The following is a 27400-nucleotide window of genomic DNA, read 5'->3' on the forward strand; positions in this document are numbered from 1 at the left end:
ACCCCTCCACAGAAGGCCTACACCCTCATCACAATGCACTAACCCCAATATACTCACCCGGTGTCCCTTCTCCCCAGGGAGCCCTGGGAGTCCATCAAAACCTCGGTCACCCTAGGGGAAGAGGGGGCAGCCCAGGTGAGGTCCTTGCTCTTTTCCCTCCTCATCCCTCCCTCCTGTGTCCTGAGTGCGGAGGTGCCACTTCATGGGGAAACTTTGGGAACTTTGTCATCCCCAGAAAACAAATGAGCTTAGATGGGGCTGGAAGTCACAGGCATCAGAGAGGGACCCAGGCCTGTCACCTTCACTCCAGGTTCTCCAGGCATCCCTCGGGCTCCATCAGCACCTGCTCGGCCCTGGGGTGCAAAGGAAGTGTCAGAGCAAACAGAGGCATCGTCCCCTACACTCTGAGTCCTGTCTCCCACCCACACCCACCACACTCCCACTCACCCTTCGCCCAGCCTTGCCAGGAGGGCCTGTGAGACCTTGAGGTCCTCTGGGGCCCTGGCGAGAGAGAGTCAGGGCAGGGTTAAAGAGCACAGACAGAAAGGGAGGCATTGGATGGGGGATCAGATGGGTGGGGCTTGTCACCTGAGGTCCTAGGTCTCCTGATTCTCCTTTCAGGCCAGGGCTCCCAGGTTGTCCCTGGGACAGAGAAGAGAGAGCGGCTATGTTGAAGGACACACCCAACAACGACTTCAAAGCACTCCCCAAAAGTAGCAAAATATCTTTTTTTTAAAAGATTTTATTTATTTATTTGAGAGAGAGAGTGAGAGAGCATGAGAGGGGAGAAGGTCAGAGGGAGAAGCAGACTTCCCGTGGAACCGGGAGCCTGATGCGGAACTCGATTCCAGGACTCCGGGATCATGACCTGAGCCAAACTGAGCCACCAACTGAGCCACCCAGGCGCCCTGCAAAATAACTTTTAACTTGGTCCCTTTCCAGAATTATCCATACCCACATACAAAAATAAAGAACTCTCTACCCCAATATCAAACAAACTCACCAAGGGTCCAGGGCGGCCTGTGTATCCCATGGGGCCAGGAGGTCCCCGGAGCGCCAGCTAGGGGAGCAAGGGACACGGCAGAGCTGAGGAAGAGGCATCAGGAGAACTTCCAACCCCAGCACACGCTCCAAATTCAGCTTTCCACTCTTTTTTTTTTTTTTTTTTAAGATTTTACTATTTATTTGACAGAGAGATCACAAGTAGACAGAGAGGCAGGCAGAGGGTGGAGGCAGGGGGAAGCAGGCATCCTGCTGAGCAGAGAGCCCTGAGACCATAACCTGAGCCTTTAAAGGCAGAGGCTTAACGCATTGAGCCACCCAGGTGCCCCTCAGCTTTCCACTCTCAATTCTCATTCCATTGCCTCGTATTCTCCCCAACCTACCTCCCTTTCAGTCCCAGACCAACCAGACCTTACCTGCCCCACATTTACTCCAACCTACCCTTCCAACTCCTCCTAAAGTCCACTTGCCCTCCATACCCATCCCTTCGCCAACATCCCCTCCAGCCTTACATACCCGTGCCTGCTGCAGAATCGCCTGGGCCTGAGCCTCCTGGGCTGCCACCACAGGGCCCTTGTCACCCCCACCACTGCCAAACCGGAACTGAGGGGTAGAGAGAAAGAAAGGTCTATATTCTCTTCCAGGAAGCTCATGTAACCCTCCCAATCAAAGGCTTCACCCCGCACTTCTCCCCTTTTCCCAGGTGCAGAGACACCCCCTGGCCCATGCCCTCCTCCAGTGTCTCCCATGGGAGGTTTTCAGATAATCAAGTATAGATTTTCAGAAACTCTACTTCTGTCTCCCTGCCCCCTGCCCCACTCTCTGTCTTCTTCCTCCAGAAAAACTCTCCTTTGTTTCCAGAGTCCCCGCGGTGTGGATTTTCTGCCAAGTTCTAGACAATCCATGTTTGGTTCTGGGTCCTTTAATGAGGCCCTAGTCCATCCACCTCAAAGATCAATCTCTGTGTTGATGGTTTTTCAAGACTCCTCCTTAGCTTTCCTGGTCTTCTGGTTCTTGGTAACAGAACAGTTTCCCCTGCCCCTCCCATTCCAAAGCCCAGAAGACAACTCACTGGAAGCATGAGAGATGTGCCGGGAGGGCCAGGGGCCCCATCTGATCCAGGGAGCCCTGCTCGGCCAGGGGGGCCCTAGAATAGGGAGAAAATGAGGATAGGTGGACAGTTAGGGAATGTTAGGGTCTTGGCATCAGTGTGAAACCCTCTACAGAATAAATATAAACTTCCCTATATCTTTCCTAAACCGTCCTACCCTCATACAGAAAAATAAGGGTGAGATACCAGATTACACCCCTCCCCAATCAGAGCCTGTCCTCTCTTCTGGGTGTTGAGGAGCACACCAACCCCTTGTTCATTAATCAGCCATTTAATGAGGAATTACTTAGTTTGGCACCCCTGTACCCTTGTTGGGTACTAGAGGCTCCTCTGCAGTTCTCTGCACACACATACACACATGCACACACGCACGCACTACTCCCTTACCCTCTCACCAGGGTCTCCAACTGGGCCTGGGTTGCCCTGGATACCAGGGGGACCAATCAACCCCTGAGGAAAATAAAGGTGTGGGTCAGGTATGGGAATTCAGATAGAAGAGGGGTATGTGACTGAGGAGTGGTCTCTACAAAAGAGATTTGAAAATCTGGGAAGCTTTGGAAGGACTCTCCAGAGTTCTGAGAAGGAGGCCTGGGCATATGTGGGGAAGACATAGGTGAATGTGTAAGAAGGGTCTCTGAGAAAAGAATGGAGAAGAATGGGTCAAAGCTGCACTTACCGCAGGGCCTTCTGGGCCAGGAGGCCCCTCTACTAGCATACCCTGTAGAACCAAAGGTCAGAAGTCAGAGGCTACAGTGCTAGCACCCCTACCTTCTTTTCTTCTTCCCCCTGCCTTCAGCTCAGTGACCAACAGTGACTTACAGGTTCCAGCACAGCAGGCTCCCCCTTCTCTCCCTTCAGCCCCCGGGGTCCATGGGCAGCCTGAAGAAGACACACATGTAACCCCCAGTGGGGCCTGTGAGCAGCCAGGACACCAGGACTATTCCCATCCCAACTCCCACCTTCCTTCACTCTCAGATCCTCTGGAGACCTCCCCAACCCTATGTGACTGCCTCTTCACAGACCTCCTAGGTCTTCCAAGGAGACCTCAGAGCTCTCCACCTCCAATTCCCAGCTCCATCTTAGCAAACAAACTTCCTCATTTCCCTGACGACCTCTTTCAGGAAGATCTTCACACACTTCCCGGAATTCCAAACCACATCCTTAAACTTCCCAAACCTTCTTCTGGAAGACCGTGCCCTATTCCCCAAGCTCCCTTTGACTCCAGGAATCTTTAGAACTTTAAGAAACTATCAGCTACCTCACCCTTACTGCAATCTACCAAATAAGCATCTCTCTAAGATTGTACATTGCTTTTTATCGGGGTTTGAAGAAGAGCATGGATCCATATGAGAGTCTGACATAATCTAAGAAGTCTTTTCTGGGAAAGAGAAAGTATATGCCCTTATGCACAGAAGTTTTCTTAGAATTTCAAAGGGTTCACAAGTTAAAAACTCTACAGAGGTTAAACACCCATACTCTAAGTACAATTGGAAGGCAGTCAGACCTCATAACTGGTTTTTGGAAAGATACAGCTCTTGGGCTATTGCTCAAGCCCCTGAGCAGAACCCCAGTCCCTCTCCCAGCAAGGACACTACATCCCTCCTCTGGCCCTCATTTATACTCCAAGCCCACCAGTTCCTTCTTTTCCACACTTCTCAGATGCCCACCCTCAACACTGAGGCCAGAACCACAATATGGATGGGAAGAATGGAAATCATTCCCCCCACCCCCCCAACTCTCCCAACAAAGACCTTCAGAATCCACCCCTCTGCCTCCATCCTGACCAAACAGCAATGATGAATTTTCAAACTCTCCCATATCCCATATCAACCCCAAATTTCCAGAAAGCAGCAAAAGGGAAAGGCAGAATAAGGTCAAGGGTGGCAATATTAGAGAAGGAAAGTGTGGGACAAGGCAGCAGGGTAGAGGAGGCAGCTCTAGTTGCAAGGCAAGCAAAAGATGAGTGGAATAAACAGGAAATTTCCCAGCTGAGAGGGAGTGGTTGAAGACATGGGAAACAATTAAGGGAGACATTTCAAAGGGACAAACACTTGGAAGCAAGAATGATGCCAGGGCCAAGAAAAATTAAAGATGGCCAAGATGGCTAGAAAATGAACTGGACAAACAGGAAGTGGTTGGACAGACAGGAAGCAGCCAAGAAAAGAAGATCCAGGAAGTGGACCTTCAACAACAACATGGCTACCATGACCAAGAGAAAGAAGTTGTTGGCAAAACAGACAAAAAGTGACTCCTGGAAAGGGGATTATGACAACAAAAGGTAATTCTTCCAGAAAACACAGACATCAAGGCTAGTACACACAGGAAGTAGCCATGATAAATATCTAGGCCCACAGTGGAAACTTTATTATTTGGATGACCTGAGACACACAGGAAGTGGCTTATTAGCAAAGGAAATTGTTACAAGACAACATGAAAAACTAAAGCCAATACATAAATAACTTCCTTTCAGTACAAACTGTCACAGTCACTAAGATGGATGCCATGGCCAAGGAAGACAGGAAAGGATAGACAGGGAGTGACCTGTAGGTTAGAAAACATGTCATAGGAAGTTAGATCATTTGGCAGCAACATGGATAGGAAATTGTTTTTACCAAGAAGAAATGATTGAGACAGACTGACAATGGACAAAAAATAGGGGATTATTGGCCAAAAGCTTTATGAAATACAACTTGATTGAGACAGAAAGTGGCCAAGAAAGATAGGAAGTGGTTATAGGATTAAAAAAGAAAAAAAAAAAATCCCAACTGCCCTGGACAGAAGGATCCATGAGTTGTCACAGGGCAAGATATTTGGCAGGGGAAAGCAGAAAGTCATCCTTTCAAGCAACATATACATCTTATGTGAACAGAAAAAGGTGACTCATCAATGGGAGATAGCTTGCAGCCAATAGACAATAATCAGAAACAACAGGAAGCAATTCTTCCAGCTCCCACTGCAGGTCAAGAATGGAAGAGGAGCTCCTTTCACTTACGGCTCCCGAGGGGGCTGTCTCCGCAGACAGGGCAGGGCCAAGTTCCGTCTCCTCACGATAATCGTCCCCATAGCCATAGGTGTAATCGTAGGGCCCTGCTGGGGGGTCTGTGCCACCCTCCCCATATTGCTCTGTCAGGAACCTGTCGGCTGTGGAGGGGACCTGGAGATCTGTCTGCTCCTTCCCGGAGATGGGGAGGGAGAGGGGTAGATGGGGGCATTAGGGCTGAGAGGAGGTTTTCTCTGGGCCCGAAGGGTGTGGGGTCTGGCCCAAAGAATTCTGAGGGTAACTGGGACTGGATTTTTTCTCCCAAAGAAAGCAAGGGAAATGGTTGTATAGAAAGGGGAGGGCCATCGAAGGCCCCAAATGAGGAGGGATGCCCCCAAAATGGGCCTGGTGGGAAGAAAAAATGAATTAAAAGAAGGAAGAAGAGTGGCCGGAGGGCTGGACACAGAGTAGACAGTTTGTGGAGATAATGGTAGACAAAGGAGTCCAGAGAATAATCAAAGAAAAGGATATAAAAACAGAACAGAGAAAGTGACAAGATTGGACAGAAGACTCCTGGGAACAGAAATACGATGAAAACCTTTTGACACCAACATGGGGAAGAAGTTGTTCCAGAATCAAGACTAATGGAAGGAGACATGGACATTGAAAAAAATGGCTGTGCTTAGAAAGACAAGCAGGCCAATAGGTCTGGAGTGACTGGAAGACCACAAATGGATATGACAAAGAGCCCTCCGGCCAGAGGAAGAGTTGATTCACCAAGATGACGTGGGGTAAGGGGAGTGGGTCACAGATGCCCACTGCCCCCAGCTGGCATGAGGGTGGGGGATGGAGTTACCTCCTCAGGGGGTGGCAAGGGGCTCGATTCCAGTATTCCTTCCTCTTCACCTGGGGTGGGGTCCTAACCCCAAGGAGAAGGGGGAGAAGAGTAATATGGGGTGGAAAGGAAGAAGAGAGGTTAGCAGGAGGGGAGGCAAAGCAGCAACTTGTCCCCCGCTGTGGGCAGTGTCTGTACTGGGGCGGTGGGGGTAATCTCAGATCTTGCAGCCCCTTTGGAAGGGGGACAGTTTGGGGAGAGTAAATCTCCGAGGCCATAGAGGTTTGGGGGCACAGATCTGGATGCCCCAGCTCTACCTGCCGGTAACCGCTTCCTCTGGTCCTGGGGGGGGCCTGGGCAGTGGGGGGAGCTGCCCGCCGAGCTGGGCGTCTGAAGGGGGGAGGCAGGCCCCGCGCTGGGCCGGAACCTCCAATTCGAGAAGGCCTCCGGCCTGGTGAGGGGGGCGCCTGCCGGGCTGCTGACCTCTTGGCAGGTGGGGTAGGCTTTCTGGGAGGGGTCCGACGCCCCCTGGGGGGAGGGGGAGCCCTGCGGCTGGGGCTCCGTGGTCTCTGTAGCAGAGAGACATGGGAGGGAGCAGTAAGGACACTCCCATAATCTAAATAAATGATGTCTCTCCCCAAATGTTAAGAGGGGAGGAAGGTGCCCTAGGAGATGTTTCCAGGGGTGGTGGGAGGAAGGGAAGAAATAAAGGGGTCCCTCAAGTTTACCTGATAATCAGGGGTCGTCCCTGTAGTCATCACATCGTAATAAGGGGTCTCGTAGTCATAGTAGAAAGACTCAGCAGGCTGGGGTTCGGGAAGGGGCAATGGGAACAGTAGGAAGAGGGAGGGGTATAAGAGTGAGTAGAGGGAGAGGAGGGGGTGGTGTGGGGGTTTGGAAATGGGGTAGGAGTTAGGGATAAAAGGAGAGGTTGGGGAGAGGTTGGGGAGAAGTGGGGCCGTGGGTCCCACATGTGGGACAGAAGTAGACATGATTAAGAGATTGACCCTCCAACCTTCAGACCACTGACCCCAGATCATATCTGTCACCTTAACTATCTGGATGCCACCCAATCCATCGTCTCCTTTCCCTCCCTCCCCTTGCCACCACCCAGGCCTTTATTCTGCACCTCCATATGCAGGGGGACAGAGACTGGGGCCCAACACAGAATTCCATAGACCCAGCACTCTTCTGGGATTTTCTCTATCTCCTGCTCCTCCCCACTTCTCCTCCTAGGTCTTACTGTCTCAACTTTTCTCCCTGGTTCTGTCTCTCCCCTACTCTGCTTGCCCATCCTCTGTCCCCGCATCTTATCCCACACACACACTGCCCCCCAATCTCTTAATTCAAGGAAGGGATGTGAAACCCAAGGACACAGTTCCAGGAAGACTGGTGGAGGAAAGGAGACACGAGCAGGGGACACAGCTCCCAGCCATGAAGTCTTTCATAGTGACTCTTTTTATTTTTAATTGAAAATAAAAAGGTTGATGAATGAGGACTGGGAAGAGGGAGTGATGGATGGGAGAGGGAGGCATGGTTAGAGTGGCTCTAGTGGAGTGGGGACAGAAGCCCAAAACAGGATGGGGAGCTCTGGAACATTGGGGGAATTCCCCTGGGGAGGTGTCTGGGTACTTCCCTTCCCTGGAGTGTGCTGTGGTTTGGGGTTCACCCAGCTCCCTCACCTGTCGCTGAGGTTCCTGGTTTTGTGGCCTATGAAGTCTTGATGGCTGCTGTTTTGGAGATCTCTGGGCCCTGTGAGACTGTTGTTTCTGAGGTCTCTCCCTCCAAGCTCCTTCACACTCCAGCTCCTTCTGTTCACAGGACTCGTAGGCAGCTTGCACCCCTGGGGCAATGACAAGCTCCTGGATGTCACCCTGCAAAGACATGGAGGATGAACTTCAAGGGAGGGAGGCAGAGAGAGTTTCGGAGACAGAGGATCGAGTCTGGGATGCAGGGTAAGAGCCAAAACTAGGTAAAAGGACATAATGGGAGAAGGTCATTATCCGCCCTCCCATGTACACAGCCCTTTTCAACTTTCAAAGGACCTTCTCATCTATAATCTCACTGGACCTTCACCACAACTGGAAAATCAGTAGAACAAGGCTATTTATGCCTATTGTTCAAATATTCCATTCAGGAAAGTTCAACGTGGCAATGACTGGCTCAAGGTCACTTGTAATTGTAGACTCAGGGAATTCATACATTCCAACTCTAAATCCAACACTGTTTGTCCACCCCCTGCCCTTTGTGGTAATGCATGAACCTTTCCACAAAGTCTTCTGGAAACAGTGGCCAAGTCTTAGTTCTTTGACTTTCCAATAAAAGTAATGATTAGAATTCTCAGGACCTCTAAAAATGGGGTAGAGGGAAGACACTTTTGAATTCGAATGACATTTGTTTGAGCCCACACATGATTCTTTGCATACCCTGCCTTGCATTATTGTTTGGGGTTATTGTCTCATCTTCAAAGAGGAACTGGGAGCTCTGAGAATAATGGAGACCTTATATTACTCTTCCGTGTTCTCCTTGACACTGGGACAGCAGGTGTTCAAAGAATATGGACTGGCTGGGTGGGTGGATGGTTGGATGGATGGATGGATGGATGGATGGATGGATAGGTCAGTGGGTGAATGAATGGGGCTCAAATGCATGACTGATTGAATGGGAGAGTTGGTGGATGGTGAATGAATGAATGGGAGCATTGGTAGGTAGATAAATGGAGATATGGAGTAGAGGAAAGAAACTGGTAGGCAGAGAGATGAATGGAAGTGAAATATGTGAATGAATGAATAGTAGGATGGAGAGTGAGTGGGTGAGGAGATGGGTGGGTGAGTGAGAGGATGGACGAGTACATGCATATGTACATCTCATATGCATGGGTAGTTGAGCTGGGTGGGATGAGTGAATAAATGGATGGGTTAAAGATGATAGAGTGATGGATGAGTGAAGAAAAAAGTGGCTGAGCAGAGAAGATGGACAAGGGATGGATACAAAACCTGAATGCTTGATCGGTGAGTGAGTACGTAAATGGATGGGTGGGTGTTAGATGAGGATATGAATGGGTGGGTGTAGATAAAGAGACTGGTTGAAGGGGTGAACAGATAGGTAGACTCATGAAAACTGATAAAGGCAGCTATCCTGCCATATAAGTGGGCACCTAATTCTTCAACAGAGAAAATTAGCCCCAGGGATAGGAAATGCAAATAGAGATTCACGAGGGCTCGAATGAAGGGCTAGGCTCAAAGAAGATGGAGTACTAGGGCCAGAAGGGCAATGGGCACAAGATACGGGACAAGCAATCACTCTGTTCTCTATGTTCTGCTTACCTCAAACACTTCTTCATCCAGGATGCGGGCACCAAAGATAATCACTCCATGAGTGTCCAACAATGGGCGAGCACTTCGGGGGAGAGGCCGGGTGACCCGCTTCTTGCAGTCAACTATGAGGGTGACAGACTGGCCCTTCACAGCCACAGCCACACGGTGCCACCTGGTCATGGGCGGGGGGAGTGGGTCAAGTGATTGACTGAGGGTGGACGGAGTCAACAGGGCTGGAGAGCAGTTGATGGAAAGGTTGGAGCCAATGATAATAGTAGCAGTAATCCGAGTGGCTATTTACTGACTAAAGTTTACAATGCACCAGGTACCAGGCAATACTTTCCTCATTTGATTGTCATGATTCTATCATCCCTATAGCCATAGAAACTGAGGCTTTAAAAAGTTCACTTGCCCAAGGCATAGACTAGTACTACGTACAAGGATTTAAACACTAAAGCCCAAACCCTGGGCCAGAAGTGTAGGAAGTTTGGGCAATAGGTAGGTGAGGTGAGGCCAAAAGGGTCAGTTGGGGTTCCTAGTTCAGGGAGTGGGGGTTCTGGGGTCAGTGTTCAAGGAGATGTCCTGAAGGAACAGTCCAGGCAGACCAGAGGAGCAAAGTGACTTACTTGCCATCTGCTAGGCTGAGGCCTCTGAAGACTGGCTGAGCTGGGGGTCGAGGCCGTCCAGTCTGATCTTCATATAGGAAGCGGAATGGTCGGCCAAGCTCCAGGCCCAGCTGTTGGACACCCTGGGCACTGTAGAGAGTCAGGAGGGGAGCCTGGAGGCCAGGGCGGGTCCGGACAGCAGTCAGCAATGAGAAATCTTTGGGAAAACTTCCTGGTACCCGAGAGAGACACAACCAGGTGGAATGAGAGGCAAAAAGAACCATAAAACCTTTCCCTTACCATGTCTGACTCTAGACCCCGCCCCATGGCCTCCCCCAGCTCTCCCTACTCCAGCATGTCACCCATACCTGGGAAGAGCTGGCGGGTGGGTGCACTGAGCTGGGCAGGACGGGATACTCGGTAGGCCACATCAGCTGGACAGATGCCTCTTGCCCTCCGGACGCCATCAGGAAGGGAGGGGAACCTCAGGGCCCGGAGCACATCCACAGGCGGTGTACCTGGGAGAGTCCATGAGGATCAGGAGAAGGGACACACCTTCAGGAGGGCCAAGATATGGGGGCATTTGGGGTCTGGAACTCAGCTTCCTGGAGCTCAAGCTCTCTGAAGGCAAAGGTCACTCCTCCCTTACCTGCCCCCAAATAGACCCTGAACAGATGGGAAACCAGAATCACCTGGAAGAGGGCAGCAATGGCCCTGTGTTCAGCTCCACGTAACCCCTGCCCCTCTTGCTCCCAGGGTGTCTTGCTCAGCCTCTCCTGATCTCTTTCAACCTGCGGATCTCTCTCCACCATTTCCCCTTCTCTGTCTCTCTCACTCTTCCTTTCTCTACATCTGTTTATCTTCCTGTCTCCCTGTCTCTTCATTCTTCTTCCACCTCCCTCCCGCTCCTTCTATGTTTTTTTCTCCCCTTATTTGTCCCTCTCTCACTCCCTTTCCATATCTCTGGGTCTCTGGGTCTCTGGCCTTTTTCCCGTATCTCCAGCACAAACAACATCTGGGCAATCGATCATTCTGGGCACAGGAGGTGCGGGCAGGGGGGGCAGCACTTGGGAGGGAGCAGAGAGGCAGATCTATGGGGATGGGGCTCCAAGCTGCTTCAGTGCCTGCGTTTGGGGAGGTGCAGACAACTCTGACCATGCTGAGGATGGAGATAGCAGAAAGAGCCACCCCAGGAACCTGTGCCCCTGGCTCGGGAGATGGGCTGTGAAGCCGGGGGTGTGTGTGGGGGGAGGAGCTGCCATGAGGAGCGGAGCAGGTCCAGGGCCCAGAGCCACACATCTGTTGATCCCATCAGAGTCCCTGCCCAAAACCCGGGCAAGCTCCCCGCACCTGGAACTTCAACCCTGCCCCACTACCCTCACCTCTTGGATCCAAAGATTTGAGACCCAGGCCATCCCCTCTATCCATCTAGAATTCAGCTTCCTCAGGCTCAAACTCCCTGGAAGACAAAGATCACCTTTCCTTCACTTGCTCCCCAGTACACACACTCCTCATGCCATCAGTTCCAGATTGGAAAAATCCCAAAGAAAGTCCAGCAAAATTTTCATAGAAGCATGGGGCAGGGCAGGGGCCAGAGCGATCAGGAGAGCAGAGCTGGGTGGGGTGGGTGAGGTGGGGCGGACAGGCAGAGAAAAGGCCCTTTGAGTCCAGGAGCCGGGAAACCACGGCCTTGCCCTCCCCTTCACCACCCCCCCTCGCCCGAGCCTGGCCCCTGAGTGTGGCAGCTCCGCAAACACCAACACACAAGGGCCGCTTTGAGAGAGGAAGGTGAGTGAGACAGAGACACAGAGACTCACAGAGACCCCAGGCCAAGGAGACCTCTGAGGCCCCCTACCTTTCACCAAACCCCACAGGAGAATAGTTCCATCCTATAGACAACCTACCCACAGGTCTGCCCACCTCAGGCCACATATGTGCCCACTGACTCTGGCCTCGGTCTGCCCCACAGGCTCCTCTCAGGCAGCCCCATCACCCCACCTACCCTCTACCTTTGGTCCCTGAATACCCCCACTTTTTTTTACTCCTATGAATTCCACACCAGCCCATTTCCCTATAGAGTCCCATCTCTAGCCACTCAGCCCCAAAATAAAAGACAGTCATCTTAACCATCCCCCATCTCCATCCTAGAGGATTCCTTTCCTCCTTGAAAAAGGCTCCAAGAGTCCACAGACATGGCACACTTCCATTTCCTGTCCCTCAGCCTCATGCTCCTCGCATCATGGAAGTTCCTCTTTCTGTGATCTAATCTAAATCCTTTATGCTGCTCTTCTGACCATTTTCTCTCCAGAACGAAGAAGAAATGAATAGTAGAGTTATATGCAAATCAGCCTTCAGTGTTGCCAGGAGTGGGAGGCTTGTTCCTGCCTGGCCCAGAACCCAGGTACTCCCAGCCCCCTCCTCTCCGGCATCAAATCCCTTTCCTAGGCGCCAGGACTTCTGGATCCTGGGAAAAAGAAGGAAAAGATTGGGGTTGTGGACACCAGGGTCCCAGGGGAGCCCCGCTGGCCAGAGGGGGAGGGGTGGGGCAGGAATGCAAAGAGTTGGCTCCTGCCTCAGACACCTGATCCCAGCCTGTCCAGCGGCCGTCCTGTTGGCAGCCAGCCCCAGTGCTCCCCAGAGCCAGCCGCGTGGCAGCATCGAGGGCACAGGGAGGGGGAAGGGGATGCTGTCCGGGAAGCCAGTGGGACAAATAGTCCAGGGGTCCCTTCTTTCTCTACCTACTAAGCTCTGCACTGACCCACAGATGCTCCCCTCTCACCCCAGACATATAGATAGAAAAGCCTAGAAGACATACACACAATGCTCACCCATCAATACTGACATCTGCCTCCCCACCGCAGCATCTGCGGGACCTGGGCACACCTTCGGCTCTCCCTGGAGAACCCCCAGCACCCAGTCCCATTCTTTAAGGTGAGACTTCATCTTTCAGCCTTACCTGCCCTCTCCCAGTCCCTACAAGGAGGCAAAGAGATTCCCCCTACCTTGGTTCCCAGGGACCCAGGTGACCTGCCCTCCACCCAGGGCCCTTAGCCACCCAAATCCCCTTCTTGGATTTAGAAGCTCTGCCCTAGGCATCAGCTGTCCCCTACCCAGGGGGATACTGAGAGCTGGAGCCTGACTCCGAGGACGCAGGCGTCAGGGACTCCTCTTACCTGCCCTGGCGGGGACCGCGCTAAGCCCCAGCACTAGCGGTACCAGCAGGAGGAGGCGATGGCAGCGGCTGCATCGCTCCATGGCTGGCGACCCGAACACTGGGTCCCAGGGACCTACGGGCGGCCAGAGGCGCAGAACGCCCCAAAGCTGACAAGAGAGAATAAGCAGGCTCTGAGCCTCAGACGCTGGGGTCCCGCGGAGGTCAGGGGCTGTCGGGTAGCGACAGCTCTCAGCGGCCCACCTCCATGCAACCGGGCGCCCGTCGGGGCTCTGGCGCCACTCCTTCCTCGGTGGCCGCCGCTCCTCTGTGTCCCCGGCCACCCCGCGGCCCAGAGCCCCCACCCCGCCCCCCCCCCCGTCCCAGCCCAGCCCCCGCCTCCAGCCGCCCGCCCACAGCCACCGAGGGGAAACCCCACCCTCGGTCTCCACCTGGTTGGGGGTGGGAGGACGGGAGCCCTCCTTCGCTGATCCTCGACTGCTCTCCCCTGCTCCTTGCAGACTGAATGGCCTGTACCCAAGACTACCTTTTCGGGAATCCCGGTATCTCTTCCCTTGCCGCTTCCTTTTCTAGGCCTCAGGGGTCCAGTCAAAGCCCCCACCCCAACTCCCTCCCACCTGGGGGCCCAGAGCCCCTTTTCAGCTGTCCTGGGAGGGACTTAGGGCACAGTGGGAGGGAAGAGGCGGGCCTGGGGGGGGGGTCTCTACCTCCCCCCCATCAGGTCTCCATAATTACTTCCCCTCGCCCCGCCCAGTGTAATTACAGAGCCGGCCTGGGGCGGGGGTATTTATAGACTAGGCTATAGATAGCGACTGGGAACCTGCTACCCGACGGCTGCAAGGGGCGGGGCAGGTGGTTACACCGCAGGCAGAGGGACCTGGCGTGGGGGCAGATACCGCCAGAGACTGGACAGCCCGACACACGCAGGCTAATCAGGTCCAAGGAGATGAAAACGGGGGCGGGGGGAGGTCAGGGAATCCGGAAGCCCAGGTGGCAAGGGACCCAGCGGGGAGATGAGGGGGCCGTCGAAGCCCGTTGGAAGAGCGCAGGGAAACAGGGTTACTCAGGGACGAGAGGCCGCCTCTGGGCGAGCAAGGACGGAGGCGGCCAGGGCGCTCAGCGCCCGGTGAGCCCCCACGGACGGGCACGGCGCCCGGTCTGCCCGGAGCCCGCAGTGCGGCGGGAGAAGACAGGAGCGAGCCCAGGCGCCGCCGCCCACTGGCGCTAGGAGGGCGCAAGCGAACAAGGCGCCTTTGAAAATCAGCCGCCCCCGTCTTCCTCCTCCAGCCGGCCCCGCCCCCAGGCTGGCACACCCTCTTCCCCCCTCCCCGACAAAGCGCGCCTTGTGTCCCCCACCCTGTGCCCGCCTCTCGGGGGCCCTCTCGGCGGCGGCGTCAAGGGAGCTCCACCGAAGCTCCCGACCGGATAACCCCCCACACGCACGGCCAATACAGTTACCTCAGTCCAGAAAACAGCGATTTAATTTGAAAGCTATTTTATGTGTGAGTGAAAGAGAAGGGAAAGGAACCCCAGAGAGAAGAGCTGCAGGGCAAAAGTCATGCAGCCCCAGCAGGCCATCTCTGCAGGCTGACCATCCCCCTTCAATTCTCAGGCCAGGGTCTTGTGTCCCCCAGGCCACACTGTGTGTGCCCAGGTCTGGGGGAAGGCTGTGAAGGGAAGGGCCTGAGGACTACTCACCAAACCATCCCCACCCCACCCTGCCAGCACACCCCAGGCCCCTTCCCCTAGTTAGACAAGAAACTGTGGGGGAAGGGGTTGGGAAGGCCAGTGCTTGAAGGGCCCTGGGGACAGACCATCTCCAGGGCCCACCCTTTCCCAAACACCACCTCCACCACTGGCATTTCTTAGTCAACCTGGGAAAGTACAGTACTTCTTTGAGTCTAACTGCAAGTCTCTATCCTCAGAGGAAATTAAAAATAGCAGATGGGTTCCTACATCTCCACCCACCCCTTAACCACCACCATCTTTTTATTTTTCAGTCTGATTGCAGCAGGAGGTGAAGTGTAAGAGGGACTCTGGACAGGAGACAGTGACAGGGACCCTCCCTCTTCCAGAGTAGCCCCCAACTGCCAGAGCACTACTCCCATGTCCACCAGTTTGGGGGGCCTGCCCCCCGATATCCATCTCTGAACGAATTCCCATTTTCTCTCTTCGCTTGAGTAGCTAAGTGAGGCAAGATGAGAAGGAAGCAAGGTCCTGTGAGCAAGGCCAGTGCTTTGTGCTGGGGGAAGGAGAGATCGTTCCAGGCAGGGGATGAGAAATCACCCCAAATCATGGCAGACCCAGACAAATTCAGAGACTCAAGGCCACTGAAGAGAGAGGTCCAGCCCTCACAAGGATCTGGAGTCCCCTCTGACTTGGGATATCACGCAAACCCCCTGGAGAGTTTATGGATCCTCTTGGAGGTCTCAGCTGTGCCCTCTACACCTCACCCCACCAAGATTCTAGGGCATGGCCCCTCCCCACCATGCCCCAAGGCCAGAGTCCCCCTCGGATGCGTACTCCTCAGGTGAGGAGCACCACATTTGGGTCTGGGCTCAGGCCAGCTGGTGGGGAGCCTCAAGCATCTCCATGAGGAAGGTGTCAATGGGGGTGTCTCCAATGAGCTTGAAGAAAAACAGATGCTCTAGACACTTAAGGCCGATGGACCTGAGGGCAGGAAGACGTAGCAGGAGCTTGGCAAACCTGAGGGAGAGGCAGGAGAAGATAGCTGGAACCACATGTGCCCTGAACACACCCTCATGGCACCCAACCCCTCACCCCCACAGCTCTTTCTCACCGTCCCTGCTGCTCAGGGTACTTCTGCTTGCAATAGGTCTCCAGTGATGCGTACACTTTCTCCCGCAGAACCTCCACCTCGCTAGGATTGGAGAGGCCCTTGGCATCTGGGATGGCAGGGAAAAGAGGGGGAAGAAGAAGGAAAACAAATCAAGTCAGAACAAATGTGGAGATGCAGCCCACACAATGTCCCTTCTGGGCCCCACCTACTGGCCCTTTACCAGATGCCTGGCAAGGGAAGCAGGGCAAGTTATGGAATGGGGTCAAATGGGAGCGTATCAGTGGATGTGGGTTTTTCTTGGTCAGCTGGGAGATTGCCGGGTTGAGGGGAATAGCTGGGTAACTTAGGAGTCTCTGGAGAAGAGGAGGCTCCAAGGTTGCCTTGGTCTTGAGAGATAGGGGTGATCCTCCTCTTACCTGGATTGAACAGAATGATTGCCCTCAGGCAGCCAAGCTCTGTCTTGTCCATCCTCATGTCACGCATTTTGGACACTAGCTCTGTCAGCACCCTGGAGAGGGACCTGCAGGTCACTCAAAGGTCACAGCTCAGCCAGCCTTGGACACGGACCAGCCTATAGCCCCACCCCCTCTACCTACAGGCCAGCCCAGCCGAGGGCCACTGACCGATCGAAGATGGCTCCCACGCCTGCAGAATGGGCAGAGTTGCGGTGCACATGAAGACCTGTGGCGAGGAGGATGCCATCTCGGACATCAATGGATCGGTGGGAGAAGGAAGCAATGAGGAGCTCATTCCAGCCTGGGTTGGGGCAGCAAGGGTCAGGAGCCAGAGATCAGACCATGGGATTCAAAGCATATCAGGGGAAGAGAAGAAGTGGTGAGGTCAATGAACTTGGGCCCCGTGGTATATAAGTATGCACTGGGGTCACTGAAGGTCAGAAGTTGAAGTAGGGGTCATATGTCAAGAGCTCAGGGGAATCCAAGGTCACTGACCTGCCCGGAGCAATATGACCTGGTCATCCAGAGGCAAGGAGGAAAAGTGTGGGATCCTCTTCGCCCACTCAACAAGCGTGAATAGCTGTTTGTCAGCTGCCTGACAGATGTTAGTCACAGGGTCATTTGGCTGCGGGGGATGGGGGGTAAGAGTTATGGAAGGTCTGGAGGTACAGTGGAAGCCCCCCTTGTAAGAGGTTTCTGACAACACCTCCTTAAAGGAGTCTCCCTTCAAAACCATCTGAACCAATCCTTGTAAGTCAGGCTTCTCCTCTGGCATTCGTGAAAACAATTATGCATTTAGAACTTGCCTGTGGTTCCACCACTGGGTTGTTTTGGGATGGGGACAGAGAAAACTATCACACCCACCTCGGATGTTTGAGAGACCTTGTTTGGCAGCACTTCCAGTCCCAGGCAGTTTTGGAGGGGAGGGTTGGGAGGGAAAGGGAGAGGAGAGGGAAACAGAACCAACCTAGACTCCCACCCCACCCCCCATCAGGAAAGAGACTGGATTGACCCCATCACTCACGCTGCTGCCGCTACCCCCGGTTCCCCCAGGACCCTCAACGCCCTGGTCACTCTTCTGCTCCACAGCAAGCTCTGCCTCCAGGATCCTGTCCACAGGCATCTCCTCGGGGGCTCCCCCAGCCCCCTCCCCATCCCCGTCCTTGTCCTTCCCCCGCTGACGCTCCTCCTGTACCGCTGGGGGTGGGAAGAGGAGGAAAAGAAAAAGGGGAAAGTCAATAGTCAGCGGTAAGGGGTTCTGAAATGTCCTTAGGGCCTTATCAAGGTTCTCATGGCCCTTAGAAAATATTTATAGGAATTGGGGAAGTCACTAGCAACAGGGGATCAGAGGCAGTCTGGAAGCAGGGGTTATAAAAGGGCAGATAAATAAACCAAGGAGGAGGACGGGAAGGGATGGTAAAGGATTAGGGAGAAAGTTAACATTTAAACTGAGGACCAACTACATGCTAAAAAATATGAAAACACATTTTAATATTCCCCCAATTATTGTGAGAATCCTGTGAGCTCTTATCCCTGTTATTAAAGATGAAGATTGTAGGGCTTGGAGAGTTAGATAGCTTGTCTAAGTTCACATAATACACAGTAAGTCATCCATCTAAATCCATGTGTACCTGACTGCAAATCTGACTCTCTTCTGATTCAACTAAGAGGCAGTGAAAGGATCACTGGCCTGGGTCTTCAAGGATGGGTTCTGATCCCCACTTTGTTACATGACCTTAGGAAAACCAGGCCTCAGGCTCATCTTCTCTAAAAGGAGGGATTTGACCAAGATACTCCAAAGTGTCTGAAAATTCCAGAATCACACTTAAGAAGATAAAGAAAAGAAAGGCAGCCCTGAAGTCTTCAGTAAAGTCTATAACTTAAGAGAGTAGAGTCCCAGACTTTGGAGGAAGAACCATAGATAAGCAACCACTGTATCAAGGAGGAGGGACTATTCAGGTAACTGAAGAGGAGACAGAGAAGCCCATTGTGGCTCAGGAAATGTTAGCCTACCCTAGCAGGAGGGAGGGGAGGGGTCAAAGGAGCAGGCAACAGAGGAGTACCCCCTTTAAGAAGGAAACTCAGGGACTAGAGCTGATGAGGGGAGAGAGAAATCAAATATCGCCCTCTAGAGGAGGAGAGAGAACAGTCCAGTCCTCCTGAGAAGTACAGTCTCGCGTTTTCTGCAGCCTCCCTCCACCTCCTCCCTCCTTTCCCATAAGGTAGCCCAGAAAGCTTGGCTGATGCAGGCCCTTACCCTCTCTCTTCATGCCGGTGGCCAGGCACTTCTGATAGCGGCAGTACTGACAGCGGTTTCGCTGGCGCTTGTCCACCGTGCAGTCCTTGTTGTCCCGGCACGAGTAGGTCAGGTCCTTACGGATGGTGCGCTTGAAGAAGCCTTTGCAGCCCTCACAGCTGTAAACCCCATAGTGTTTGCCTAGAAGGCAAGGGGAATAGCACTAACAAGGCTGCACGTAGATCCCTCTCCATTAAGTCTCTTGCCAACTTCCCCCCAGCGAACTTAGCTTAAATCTATTGTGTGTTTACCAAATCTAGAGAAGGAGGACCCAGACATGAGGGTTCTCCTCATTGTTCACTGTTCAAAACCCTATACCAACATCTTCTTTCCTCTGACCATCCCCCATCCCATATTTGAGCTTCAGGTCCCTTACCTATCACCAGGCTTCCCCCCACCCACCTGCTGCAGTGCAACCCCATGAGCCCCTGGGAATCCCACAAGTGATGGTAAATGTCACTCTCTTCCTCTCTGGTCATCCTCTGAGCCCCATACCTGAGCTTCGGTCCCCGCAGATTGCACATAGCCGTTTGCCAGCCCCAGGGCCACCTGGAGGGGGTGGACAGTGCAGGCCCCGAACCCCTAAGACTGGTGGCTTCACATCTTCAGGTGGGCCAGACCCACCCCCAGGGAGCGACACTGTTGAGTTAATCTGGGATAGGGGGAAATAGGGAAGTCACAGGGAGACTCATTGGGAAGGAGAATCTCTCAGAGGTCATGGAAATCATCCCTTACCATCTAGGCAGGGCCCTGCATTGCACATTACAGAGGACATTATTTACACTGCAGTCTACGTGAAGGGGAACCCCTGGAGCACAACCCCAAAGACATTAGGCATACAATTCTCCCTGAAATTGTGCAATACAGGGGCCCTGAAGGGCAAGTATCTCAGGATGGCAGATGGGACAAAAAGGGCAAAAAACCCTGATAAATCAAAGGGACATCAGAATATCAAGGTTCTTTTACAGGGCTGGGGAGGAAGCATGCACTGAAAGATAAGTCACCTCAGGAAGGGCAAGGGGTCTCACAAGGACCACAGGCCTGCCAGGATTAGAGGACTGGAAGGTCAGTGGGCCATGGGGAAGTTCACACAAGGATCTGGGGTCACAAGGAAAACAAGGAAATGAAAGTGGAGAGGCAGTCAGTGAGCCATGACCTCTCACCTGGGGACTGCTGACAGGCCCGGAGAATCCTGGGGGAGCTGGAGGGGGCAGACCAGGGGACCCCATGGAAGAGCTGATGACAGGGAAAGGGGAGCCCAGTGGGGGAGGTGGCATCGGGGGCGGGGGTGGGGCCCCAGAGCCTCCAAGGGAGGAGGCTGCTGAAGGGGGTAGGGGTAGCCCAGGAGGAGAAGAGGGAGGGGCCCCCTGGGGAAGGGGATTTGGGGAGGAACTGTCTGGGCTTCGGGAGTCTGAGGGAGGGGTACACACAGGCACAGAGACAGACAGACAGAAAGACAAAAAAGAGAAAATGAGTCTTAGATCATCCAGTTGGAGACTTTAATTCTCTAGTCCCCTACCGCACCCCACCCCAACCCATTCCACTCATCCTCATGTCCAGAAACACACTGTTGTCAAACAACAGTTTAACTCCTAATTATGATGAGAGGAGGGGGTTGACAAAAGACAGGCTAGATCAAGCGAGGGAGAATTCCACGCAATGCATTTGGTCACCCCAAGCCAGACATGTCTTATGTGGGTGGGGCAGCACGTGGGGTGGAACTGACGGCCCCTCCATTCCCAGCTTGTAGCCGGACTGTACAAGGAAAAGAGGCGGAAGAGACCCCTCCTAGGACGCAGGATCTGCCTTCAAACGTCCAGAGTCCCCAAACTCAAGGACTCGTGTCCCCGCCCCGGACCTCCAGATTGCAGGGCCTCAAACAACCAAAGCTGGGAGGGCGGAAGCTTCCCCCTCCCCGCCCCGCCCCGGGGGGGAGGGCGCTAAGGCCCCCGGGAGGGAGGGGACGCATGTTTACAAACAAGGGGGCGGGAGCGCCAGGGAAAGCGCGCCAGGGGACTGGGGGGAGGGGTCGCAGATAACGCGGTCACTGGTTCGCCTGTCCGTCCGCTAGGACACTCACCCCGCCCGCTGTCGCCCATCCCGTCCCGTCCAGCCTCCCCCGGCTCCGGCTCCGGGGTTTGTTGTTCTCCGGCTGCTGTCGCCGCCGCCGCCGCTGCGGGATCCAGCCAGGGCCGTCGCCGCCGCCACCGGGAGGCGACCCCACAATGCATTTCTTTTCGCACCCCCACCGGCCCACACTGCCCTGCGGCATGCCGCTCGGGGAGGAAGGGCGGGCGAGCAGCCCAAGACATGATTCTTGGCTGAGTGCAAGGATACCAAAGAGGTACCAGGGATTCCCAAGTATTGACCAGGGGACTAGCTGAGCACGAGGAAGCCCCAGAGGGAAAGACTCTGGGCTAAACCGGGTCAAATTAAGCGCTTCGCTCTGCTCTGTACCAAAATGACAGCACCGACATGGCAGCCATCTTGGTATAGACGGGAAGTCTCCGCGCTAGTTCCCGCCCCCTCGTCTAGTTGGAAAACGGAGGAGGCGGTCTCCTCGGCCCTGTTAGCCGGCCTCGCCCAGCCTTCCCTCAAATAACCTCCACGCCCGCGCATGCGCGCCAGAGCAGGCGACTGGGCCGCCACCCGAGTGCCGCCATATTGGTAAAGGTATTGGGACCGAGGTGGGACGGAACTTCCTGTTCTCGCGGGAGCTAGAGGCGGGACTGCCACGTCCGAGCAAACCGGGAAAGGAGAGGATTCCCGAAGCCGGTGAGAATTCCCTGCTTTACCCTACCGTCCTTTCCAGACCTTTTCCACTACCTGGTGGATCATAGAGACTAGGGCCCAGAGAGTCCGTAAAGTAGAGAATCAAAGCCTAGAGCGGTGTCCCGGGGGCCCTATATCCGGGAGGGGGGTTGAGATAAAGAGACCGAGTCTTGGGAACACTGTGGGTGGGAACAGCGGAATGTGGTAGCGGTCCTTAGAAGTGGACGGAGGGCACGAACGGAGTAAAACTGGCACCTCATAGGTGTAGAGTTGAGGGTCAAGTGGAGTCACTGTCTCTGTCCCTCTGGTCAGCGTGATGGCCAGAGGCCAGGGGGCCCCCCACTGGGTGTCCGTGGGACTGCTGACCTGGGCGGCCTTGGGGCTGCTAGTGGCCGGACACGGGGGTCATGGCGACCTGCACGAGGACCTGCACGAGGACTTCCATGGCCACAGCCACAGGCGCTCACATGAGGATTTCCACCATGGCCACAGTCATGCCCATGGCCATGGCCACACTCACGAGAGCATCTGGCACGGGCATACCCACGGTCACGAACATGGACATTCACATGAGGATTTGCACCATGGCCATAGCCATGGCCAATCACATGAAAGCCTCTACCACAGAGGACATGGACATGACCATGAGCACAGCCATGGAGGCCATGGGGAGTCTGGGGCTCCAGGCATCAAGCAGGACCTGGACACTGTCACTCTCTGGGCCTATGTGAGTCCCCAGGGGATGGGGGAGAGAGGGGCCGGCTCTGGATTTTTGGGAAACCCCGCACCACTTGACCCCTGACTCTCTCCCTCACCAGGCACTGGGGGCCACCGTTCTGATCTCTGCAGCTCCATTTTTTGTCCTCTTCCTTATCCCTGTGGAATCAAACTCCCCCCGGCACCGCTCTCTGCTCCAGATCTTGCTCAGTTTTGCTTCGGGTGGGCTCTTAGGAGATGCCTTTCTGCACCTCATCCCTCATGCACTGGGTAAGTGATCTTTGGCCACTATTGTAAATCTTAATATTTTATTCTTTAGGCAGAAGGGTTCTTTGCCCTTTTTTCATCTCTTACTATCCAATATTCCCCCAAATGCATGCCACTTGGCCAGGGTATTCTCTCATTTGACATCTCCTCTCCCTTTCTCCAGAACCTCATTCTCACCACTCTCTGGAGCAGCCTGGACATGGACACTCTCATAGTGGTGAGGAAGGAGTGGATGAAGATGTGTTGGGATGTTGGGGAAGGTCTTTCCCTCCCTCTTCTCCTCCTGCACTTGGGGGAGAGGAGTCTGGAATCTACATCATCTCCCTTAATGTCTCAATGCCTCTATTTCCAGGCCAGGGCCCCATTCTGTCTGTGGGACTGTGGGTCCTCAGTGGAATTGTTGCCTTTCTTGTGGTGGAGAAATTTGTGAGACATGTGAAAGGAGGACATGGACACAGTCATGGACATGGACATGCTCATGGTCACACACAGGGAAGTCATGGGCATGGAAAACAGGGTAAGTCCCTTTCCTTAAAAAGCATTTTGCCTGCCTTAGAATCCCCTTATTCTATGGCTCTTAGGTGGGAGGGAACTTCCTTTCTGAGGACATTTTTGGAGGTCTCTGTTCTCCACTTTTACCAACTCCTTCCTGCAGAGTGTCCTTCAAAGGAGAAACAGAGTTCAGAGGAAGAAGAAAAGGAAGCAGCTGGGTCTCGGAAGAGGAGAGGAGGGAGCACAGGGCTCAAAGATGGGCCAGTGAGACCTCAGAATTCTGGAGAAGAAAAAAGAGGTTCAGGTGAGGGACAGAGTTATTGATAAACTTGGGCCAGGGATATTGTGTTTCACATGGAATGTGCATTGTGGGTAATGGCAGGTGTCCGGGAAACGTGAAGGGGCTGGGTGGTGAAGTGATCTCTGGGGGGAGATGTGATAATGGCTGACCAGGGCTGAAATTAGGAGTGATAGATGTCTCTAATTATTTTGTCTTTCTTTCCGCTTGTACAAGACCTACGTGTATCAGGGTACCTGAATCTGGCTGCTGACTTGGCACACAACTTCACAGATGGTCTGGCCATTGGTGCTTCATTTAGAGGAGGTCGGGGGCTTGGGATCCTGACTACAATGACCGTCCTGCTACACGAAGTGCCCCATGAAGTCGGGGACTTTGCCATCCTGGTCCAGTCTGGATGCAGCAAAAAGCAGGTTGGTGATTTGTGCATCAGACATGATTGCCTCAAACTCTTTACCTCCTGCTCACCCACCCAGAATCCACGGTCAACACTCATTAGTTCCAAACAAGCTGTACTGTGAGGAACAACAGAAATGAGGGGGAAGAAATTCTGTCTCTTCATTTGTGGTCTACAAACCATCTCAGTGGTTTATGAGGGTCTTTCACCTTGACCTGTTCACTCAGAGTGTGTCTGTAGGTAGGACCTCTTTGATATTTTAAGATTTTTCAGAAAGTGTCTATTCTAGATCCTCTCTTTTTGCCTCAGTCTTTAGTTCTCCAAGACATGCACCCTGCCCATATGTACCTATATCCCACCACACATGCCTAACCGCTGATCATCTTTAGATGCTGCTGAGTACCTTTCTGTCTTTTCTGCCCACCAGGCGATGCGTCTGCAACTACTGACGGCAATAGGGGCGCTGGCAGGCACAGCCTGTGCCCTCCTAACTGAAGGAGGGGCAGTGGGCAGTGAAGTTGCTGGTGGTGCAGGTCCTGGCTGGATTCTGCCATTCACTGCAGGTGGCTTTATCTACGTAGCAACAGTGTCCGTGTTGCCTGAGCTGTTGAGGGAGGCGTCACCATTGCAGTCACTTCTGGAGGTGCTGGGGCTCCTGGGGGGAGTTGCCATGATGGTGCTGATAGCCCACCTCGAGTGAGAGGTGGGGTAAACCGTCCCCACTGCAGTCCCAAACCTCTAGCCTCTAAGTCCTCCAGGTCAGGGGTCTGTGGAGGTTGGGGGCCCTCACCAGGGACATCTGGCAAAGGAAATTGTATCCTAGAGAAGTGGTGACTTTGGCATTAGGGCCATCAGGATTTTGCAGTGTTACAGGAGCTGCAGAAGTGAGAGTGAGAAGTCGGAGGGACCATAGTGTAAGTCATGTGCTGACCATGTTGTTGGGTTTGGGGACTAAAGGGGGCCATGAAGAAGGCTGGAAAACAGAGGGGGTGATGACAGCCTATGCTGTGTGCCCCACCCAACCTGTTTTCCGAGGACCAAGCTACTACACACAGTCTTCTTCCGAGGTCTGCCTCCCCCTCCCACCTGTTGGTGGAAGCTTCAGGGAAGACCAGAGCCCTGGACAGGGCGGGTAGCAGGAAGAGCCGGGGATGTACATCAGTTAAACATCAATCGTGTGTCCTGATTTGGGAGTGATTGAGGGGGTAGGTGGGTTGCTAATCTCCTGGCCCGATTTTTTTTTTTTTTCTATTCTTTTGATATCACTGTTTGAATCAAGAGGTAGGGGTGGTGACCGGAAATAAAGTCCTCGGATCTTCCGCCCCACACGCGGTCTTTTGTCTTTTTTGGAATAAGGGACCCTCGTCTCCCCAGGCCCCCAAGTGGTGGCGACTGGCCACGCCCCCGCGGTGGGAGGTCAGCCTGCGCTGGTGGCCCCAGATGGCCCAACGCTGGCCTGGCTTAGATTGGCGCGTCTTTGCTCTTGCCACGCCCCCTCTGCGCTAGGATTGGCTCCGTACTGGGTGCCCGCCCACCAGCCGCCGGACATGGCGTCTCAGCTCAGGCTCCGCTCCGCGCTGGCCCTGGTCACAGGTTGAGGGGAATGTCCTCCCAGGCGGGTTGGGGTGCTGGAGTGTTGTCGGGGCGCCCCCTCGGCGTCTACAGGCGCTGTGACCTCTAGCCCCCGGCCCAAATTTTACTAACTTTGCGCCCTGTCGACCTCTGACCCCTGCCCACTCCCCTTTTCCCCCCTCCCGCGTGTTCTTTCCCACCTCAGGCGCGGGTAGCGGAATCGGCCGGGCCGTCAGTGTGCGCCTGGCCAGAGAGGGGGCCACTGTAGCCGCTTGCGACCTGGACAGGGCGGCGGCCTGCGAGACGGTGTGGCTGCTGGGCGGGCAGGGGAGCGAGGAGGTGGCGCCCGGCGGCACCCACGCCGCCTTCCAGGCTGACGTGTCTGAGGCCGGGTCGGTCAGGCGCCTGCTGGAACAAGTGCAGGTGAACGCGACAGGACCTCGCCCTCTTTTAAAAAGCCGACGTTGCCTCCATTTCCCCCGCTGTACTTGGGTTTTGGTGTGTAACCGCCCCCTTCCATAGGCCTGCTTTTCTCGCCCGCCATCTGTCGTCGTGTCCTGTGCGGGGATCACCAGGGATGAGGTTCTGCTCCGCATGTCTGAGGATGACTGGGACAAAGTCATTGCTGTCAATCTCAAGGTGGCGACCTCTGAACCTGTGGCTTCTAGCTCCTCCAGCCTGGGGGAGGGAGCTGGAAGAAGACTGTCACTCCATCTGCCTTGTTACTCTCCTCACCAGGGCATCTTTCTAGTCACTCAGGCTGCAGCCCAAGCCCTGGTGTCCAGTGGTTGCCATGGGTCCATCATCAACATCAGTAGCATCGTAGGGAAGGTCAGATTGAGTTGGGATGAGGTCAGCCAGCTAGTTGGGCATAGAGAGGAGAGCCCCTCCTTGGGACTCTTGACTCATCCTAAATCTCTGACTCACCTATAGGTGGGGAACATGGGACAGACAAACTACGCAGCATCCAAGGCCGGAGTGATTGGGCTGACCCAGACTGCAGCTCGGGAGCTTGGACGGTTGGTCAGACAGCCCTGGGGGTACAGAGGGATTTGCTGGGAGGCAGGTCAGTACTCAGTCCTCTTCCAGAATCAGCAGCCACTCTCCCTTCCACAGACATGGGATCCGCTGTAACTCTGTCCTCCCAGGGTTCATTACAACACCCATGACACAGAAAGTGCCACAGAAAGTGCTGGACAAGGTAGGAGGCTGTGGACCGAGGGCAGAATCCTTCCAGATACCCAACAACATCTCTGGGCTTCAGAGAGAATCTGGGCACAGGGCCTGGCAAATAGTAGATATTTAATAAGTGTACAAGGAATGAAGACAAAAGAAAAAAGGGTCATAGATTCAGCCTACAAAAAAAGTCTGTAAAAGAAACTTTCACCCACTTATGAGTATTTTCTTACAGGTGATTGGAATAATCCCGATGGGACATATGGGGGATCCTGAGGGTGAGCACTGAATGAGGAGGAGGCCCTAGGGAAAGGGCCTGAATGAAGAGATCCCAGAATTTGTGGAATCTGAGAGGATATCACTAGGATTGGTGGTTGGAGTTTGTGTTTTGGTGGGGAGGGGTTCCGGTGGGAGGTGATGACTTTGGGTCCATGAGAGTGAGTAGGATTCTGCCTTCTTCCCACCATTCCTGTAGATGTGGCAGATGTGGTCGCATTCTTGGCATCTGAAGACAGTGGATACATCACAGGGGCCTCAGTGGAAGTCACTGGTATGAAGCCATCATGGGGAGGGAGAGGGAAGAGTAGTGGAACCCAGATGATAAGAGAAAGCAAGTAAAGGGAGTCTGGAGCCACTGAGGGAACAGCAGAAGTTCCCATAGGCATGGGACCGAAGTGGGCGCCACCCAGCCCATTTGTCTCCACCTGTGCATCTGTCCAAATGTTTCTGCCCCTCCCAGGAGGTCTTTTCATGTAACTGCCTCACGGACCCTGGACTCTGCTTACTCCCCCACCACTCTACCCGGCCTCCTGCTGATGAGGACTCTGAGTTCCCAGGCTACAAAAGGGGTGGCAGTGTATGGCTCTGAAATGCTGAATATGGGAGGCAGGGGTGCTTGTGACCCTAATAAATTCCAAATCCTCTTCCCTGCCACCTCCGGTTCTTCTTGTGTCTAAGCCCTCAGACCCTTCCCCACCTCCCCCTCCTTTCCCTTTCCCGAAGGATTGTTCCCTTTCACTGCCTGGTCTCCCAGGGCAACCCCCGCCGCCGGGTGTGAGAGGAGAGAGTGTGTGTCACTGTGTATGCCTGACACTCGGTCTTTTTAGAGGGAGGGTGTCTCTGCCCCACCCCCTCCC

At 54.1% G+C, this 27400-nt stretch overlaps 4 protein-coding genes across 18 annotated transcripts in view; 2 read left to right on the forward strand and 2 right to left on the reverse strand.

Annotated features, from left to right (window-relative positions):
* Positions 1–13677, reverse strand: part of COL11A2 (collagen type XI alpha 2 chain) — a 29821-nt gene extending 16144 nt beyond the window's left edge. Inside the window, exons 1-19 of one of the 9 annotated variants that reach the window (XR_006605174.1) lie at positions 13266–13351; positions 13024–13171; positions 10219–10368; positions 9872–10082; positions 9255–9417; positions 7611–7802; positions 6657–6734; positions 5950–6012; positions 5106–5285; positions 2933–2992; positions 2790–2831; positions 2501–2563; positions 2075–2149; positions 1519–1605; positions 1004–1060; positions 589–642; positions 448–501; positions 300–353; positions 58–111 (exon numbers count right to left, since the gene is read on the reverse strand). Coding sequence is in view for 3 of the 9 variants with exons in the window: in XM_045074678.1 (XP_044930613.1) it covers positions 58–111; positions 300–353; positions 448–501; positions 589–642; positions 1004–1060; positions 1519–1605; positions 2075–2149; positions 2501–2563; positions 2790–2831; positions 2933–2992; positions 6246–6497; positions 6657–6734; positions 7611–7802; positions 9255–9417; positions 9872–10082; positions 10219–10368; positions 13024–13171; positions 13266–13271 (1800 nt within the window). In the remaining 6 variants the exon portion in view is untranslated. Of the gene's footprint in view, positions 1–57; positions 112–299; positions 354–447; positions 502–588; positions 643–1003; positions 1061–1518; positions 1606–2074; positions 2150–2500; positions 2564–2789; positions 2832–2932; positions 2993–5105; positions 5286–5949; positions 6013–6245; positions 6498–6656; positions 6735–7610; positions 7803–9254; positions 9418–9871; positions 10083–10218; positions 10369–13023; positions 13172–13265; positions 13358–13453 lie in introns of those variants that run through there. The other 8 variants (XM_045074680.1, XR_006605175.1, XR_006605173.1 and 5 more) reach the window with 8 other exon arrangements.
* Positions 13678–14485: 808 nt separating this feature from the next.
* RXRB (retinoid X receptor beta) lies at positions 14486–21075 on the reverse strand. 3 transcript variants are annotated; one of them, XM_004770596.3, is made up of 10 exons: positions 20654–21075; positions 19737–19984; positions 19069–19225; positions 18535–18714; positions 17302–17474; positions 16773–16902; positions 16446–16578; positions 16239–16330; positions 15823–15928; positions 14486–15728 (listed from the first exon to the last, which is right to left on the reverse strand). In XM_004770596.3, the coding sequence occupies exons 1-10, from the start codon at positions 20883–20885 to the stop codon at positions 15581–15583; spliced, it is 1599 nt and encodes a 532-aa protein (XP_004770653.1). In that variant the 5' UTR covers positions 20886–21075; the 3' UTR covers positions 14486–15580. The 3 variants fall into 3 exon arrangements, with proteins under 3 accessions (XP_004770653.1, XP_004770652.1, XP_012900250.1); XM_004770595.3 differs by having other exon boundaries at positions 16239–16342; XM_013044796.2 differs by lacking the exon at positions 19737–19984 and having other exon boundaries at positions 16239–16342.
* Positions 21076–21211: 136 nt separating this feature from the next.
* On the forward strand, positions 21212–24844 carry SLC39A7 (solute carrier family 39 member 7). The gene is made up of 8 exons (XM_004770592.3): positions 21212–21348; positions 21658–22072; positions 22164–22332; positions 22493–22546; positions 22682–22846; positions 22985–23125; positions 23336–23532; positions 23944–24844. The coding sequence occupies exons 2-8, from the start codon at positions 21662–21664 to the stop codon at positions 24214–24216; spliced, it is 1410 nt and encodes a 469-aa protein (XP_004770649.1). The 5' UTR covers positions 21212–21348; positions 21658–21661; the 3' UTR covers positions 24217–24844.
* Positions 24845–24935: 91 nt separating this feature from the next.
* Positions 24936–27197, forward strand: HSD17B8 (hydroxysteroid 17-beta dehydrogenase 8). 5 transcript variants are annotated; one of them, XM_004770590.3, is made up of 9 exons: positions 24936–25109; positions 25294–25511; positions 25611–25727; positions 25803–25919; positions 26022–26107; positions 26205–26289; positions 26500–26542; positions 26740–26814; positions 27004–27197. In XM_004770590.3, the coding sequence occupies exons 1-9, from the start codon at positions 25064–25066 to the stop codon at positions 27018–27020; spliced, it is 804 nt and encodes a 267-aa protein (XP_004770647.2). In that variant the 5' UTR covers positions 24936–25063; the 3' UTR covers positions 27021–27197. The 5 variants fall into 5 exon arrangements, with proteins under 5 accessions (XP_004770647.2, XP_012900253.2, XP_004770643.2 ...); XM_013044799.2 differs by having other exon boundaries at positions 25827–25919; XM_004770586.3 differs by lacking the exon at positions 26500–26542.
* Positions 27198–27400: the final 203 nt, after the last annotated feature.

Source organism: Mustela putorius, unplaced genomic scaffold (genome assembly GCF_011764305.1).
Source record: "Mustela putorius furo isolate JIRA1106 unplaced genomic scaffold, ASM1176430v1.1 tig00000135_pilon_pilon_pilon, whole genome shotgun sequence".
In the NCBI taxonomy this organism is placed as follows: domain Eukaryota; kingdom Metazoa; phylum Chordata; class Mammalia; order Carnivora; family Mustelidae; genus Mustela; species Mustela putorius.

What these genes read in the sequence shown, in the direction of transcription:
- RXRB (XM_004770595.3), bottom strand. Translation starts at nt 20,885, where the DNA reads ATGTCTTGGGCTGCTCGCCCGCCCTTCCTCCCCGAGCGGCATGCCGCA. An exon ending in GATGGGCGACAGCGGGCGGG is followed by an intron (nt 19,985 to 20,653) that starts GTGAGTGTCCTA and finishes CCCCTCCCTCAG; the next exon opens with ACTCCCGAAGCCCAGACAGT. An exon ending in CCGGGGGTAGCGGCAGCAGC is followed by an intron (nt 16,903 to 17,301) that starts GTGAGTGATGGG and finishes CATCCCCCGCAG; the next exon opens with CCAAATGACCCTGTGACTAA.
- SLC39A7 (XM_004770592.3), top strand. Translation starts at nt 21,662, where the DNA reads ATGGCCAGAGGCCAGGGGGCCCCCCACTGGGTGTCCGTGGGACTGCTG. An exon ending in CTGTCACTCTCTGGGCCTAT is followed by an intron (nt 22,073 to 22,163) that starts GTGAGTCCCCAG and finishes CTCCCTCACCAG; the next exon opens with GCACTGGGGGCCACCGTTCT. An exon ending in AGAAGAAAAAAGAGGTTCAG is followed by an intron (nt 23,126 to 23,335) that starts GTGAGGGACAGA and finishes CGCTTGTACAAG; the next exon opens with ACCTACGTGTATCAGGGTAC.
- HSD17B8 (XM_004770586.3), top strand. Translation starts at nt 25,064, where the DNA reads ATGGCGTCTCAGCTCAGGCTCCGCTCCGCGCTGGCCCTGGTCACAG. An exon ending in TCAGTAGCATCGTAGGGAAG is followed by an intron (nt 25,920 to 26,021) that starts GTCAGATTGAGT and finishes ACTCACCTATAG; the next exon opens with GTGGGGAACATGGGACAGAC. An exon ending in CACAGAAAGTGCTGGACAAG is followed by an intron (nt 26,290 to 26,739) that starts GTAGGAGGCTGT and finishes CCATTCCTGTAG; the next exon opens with ATGTGGCAGATGTGGTCGCA.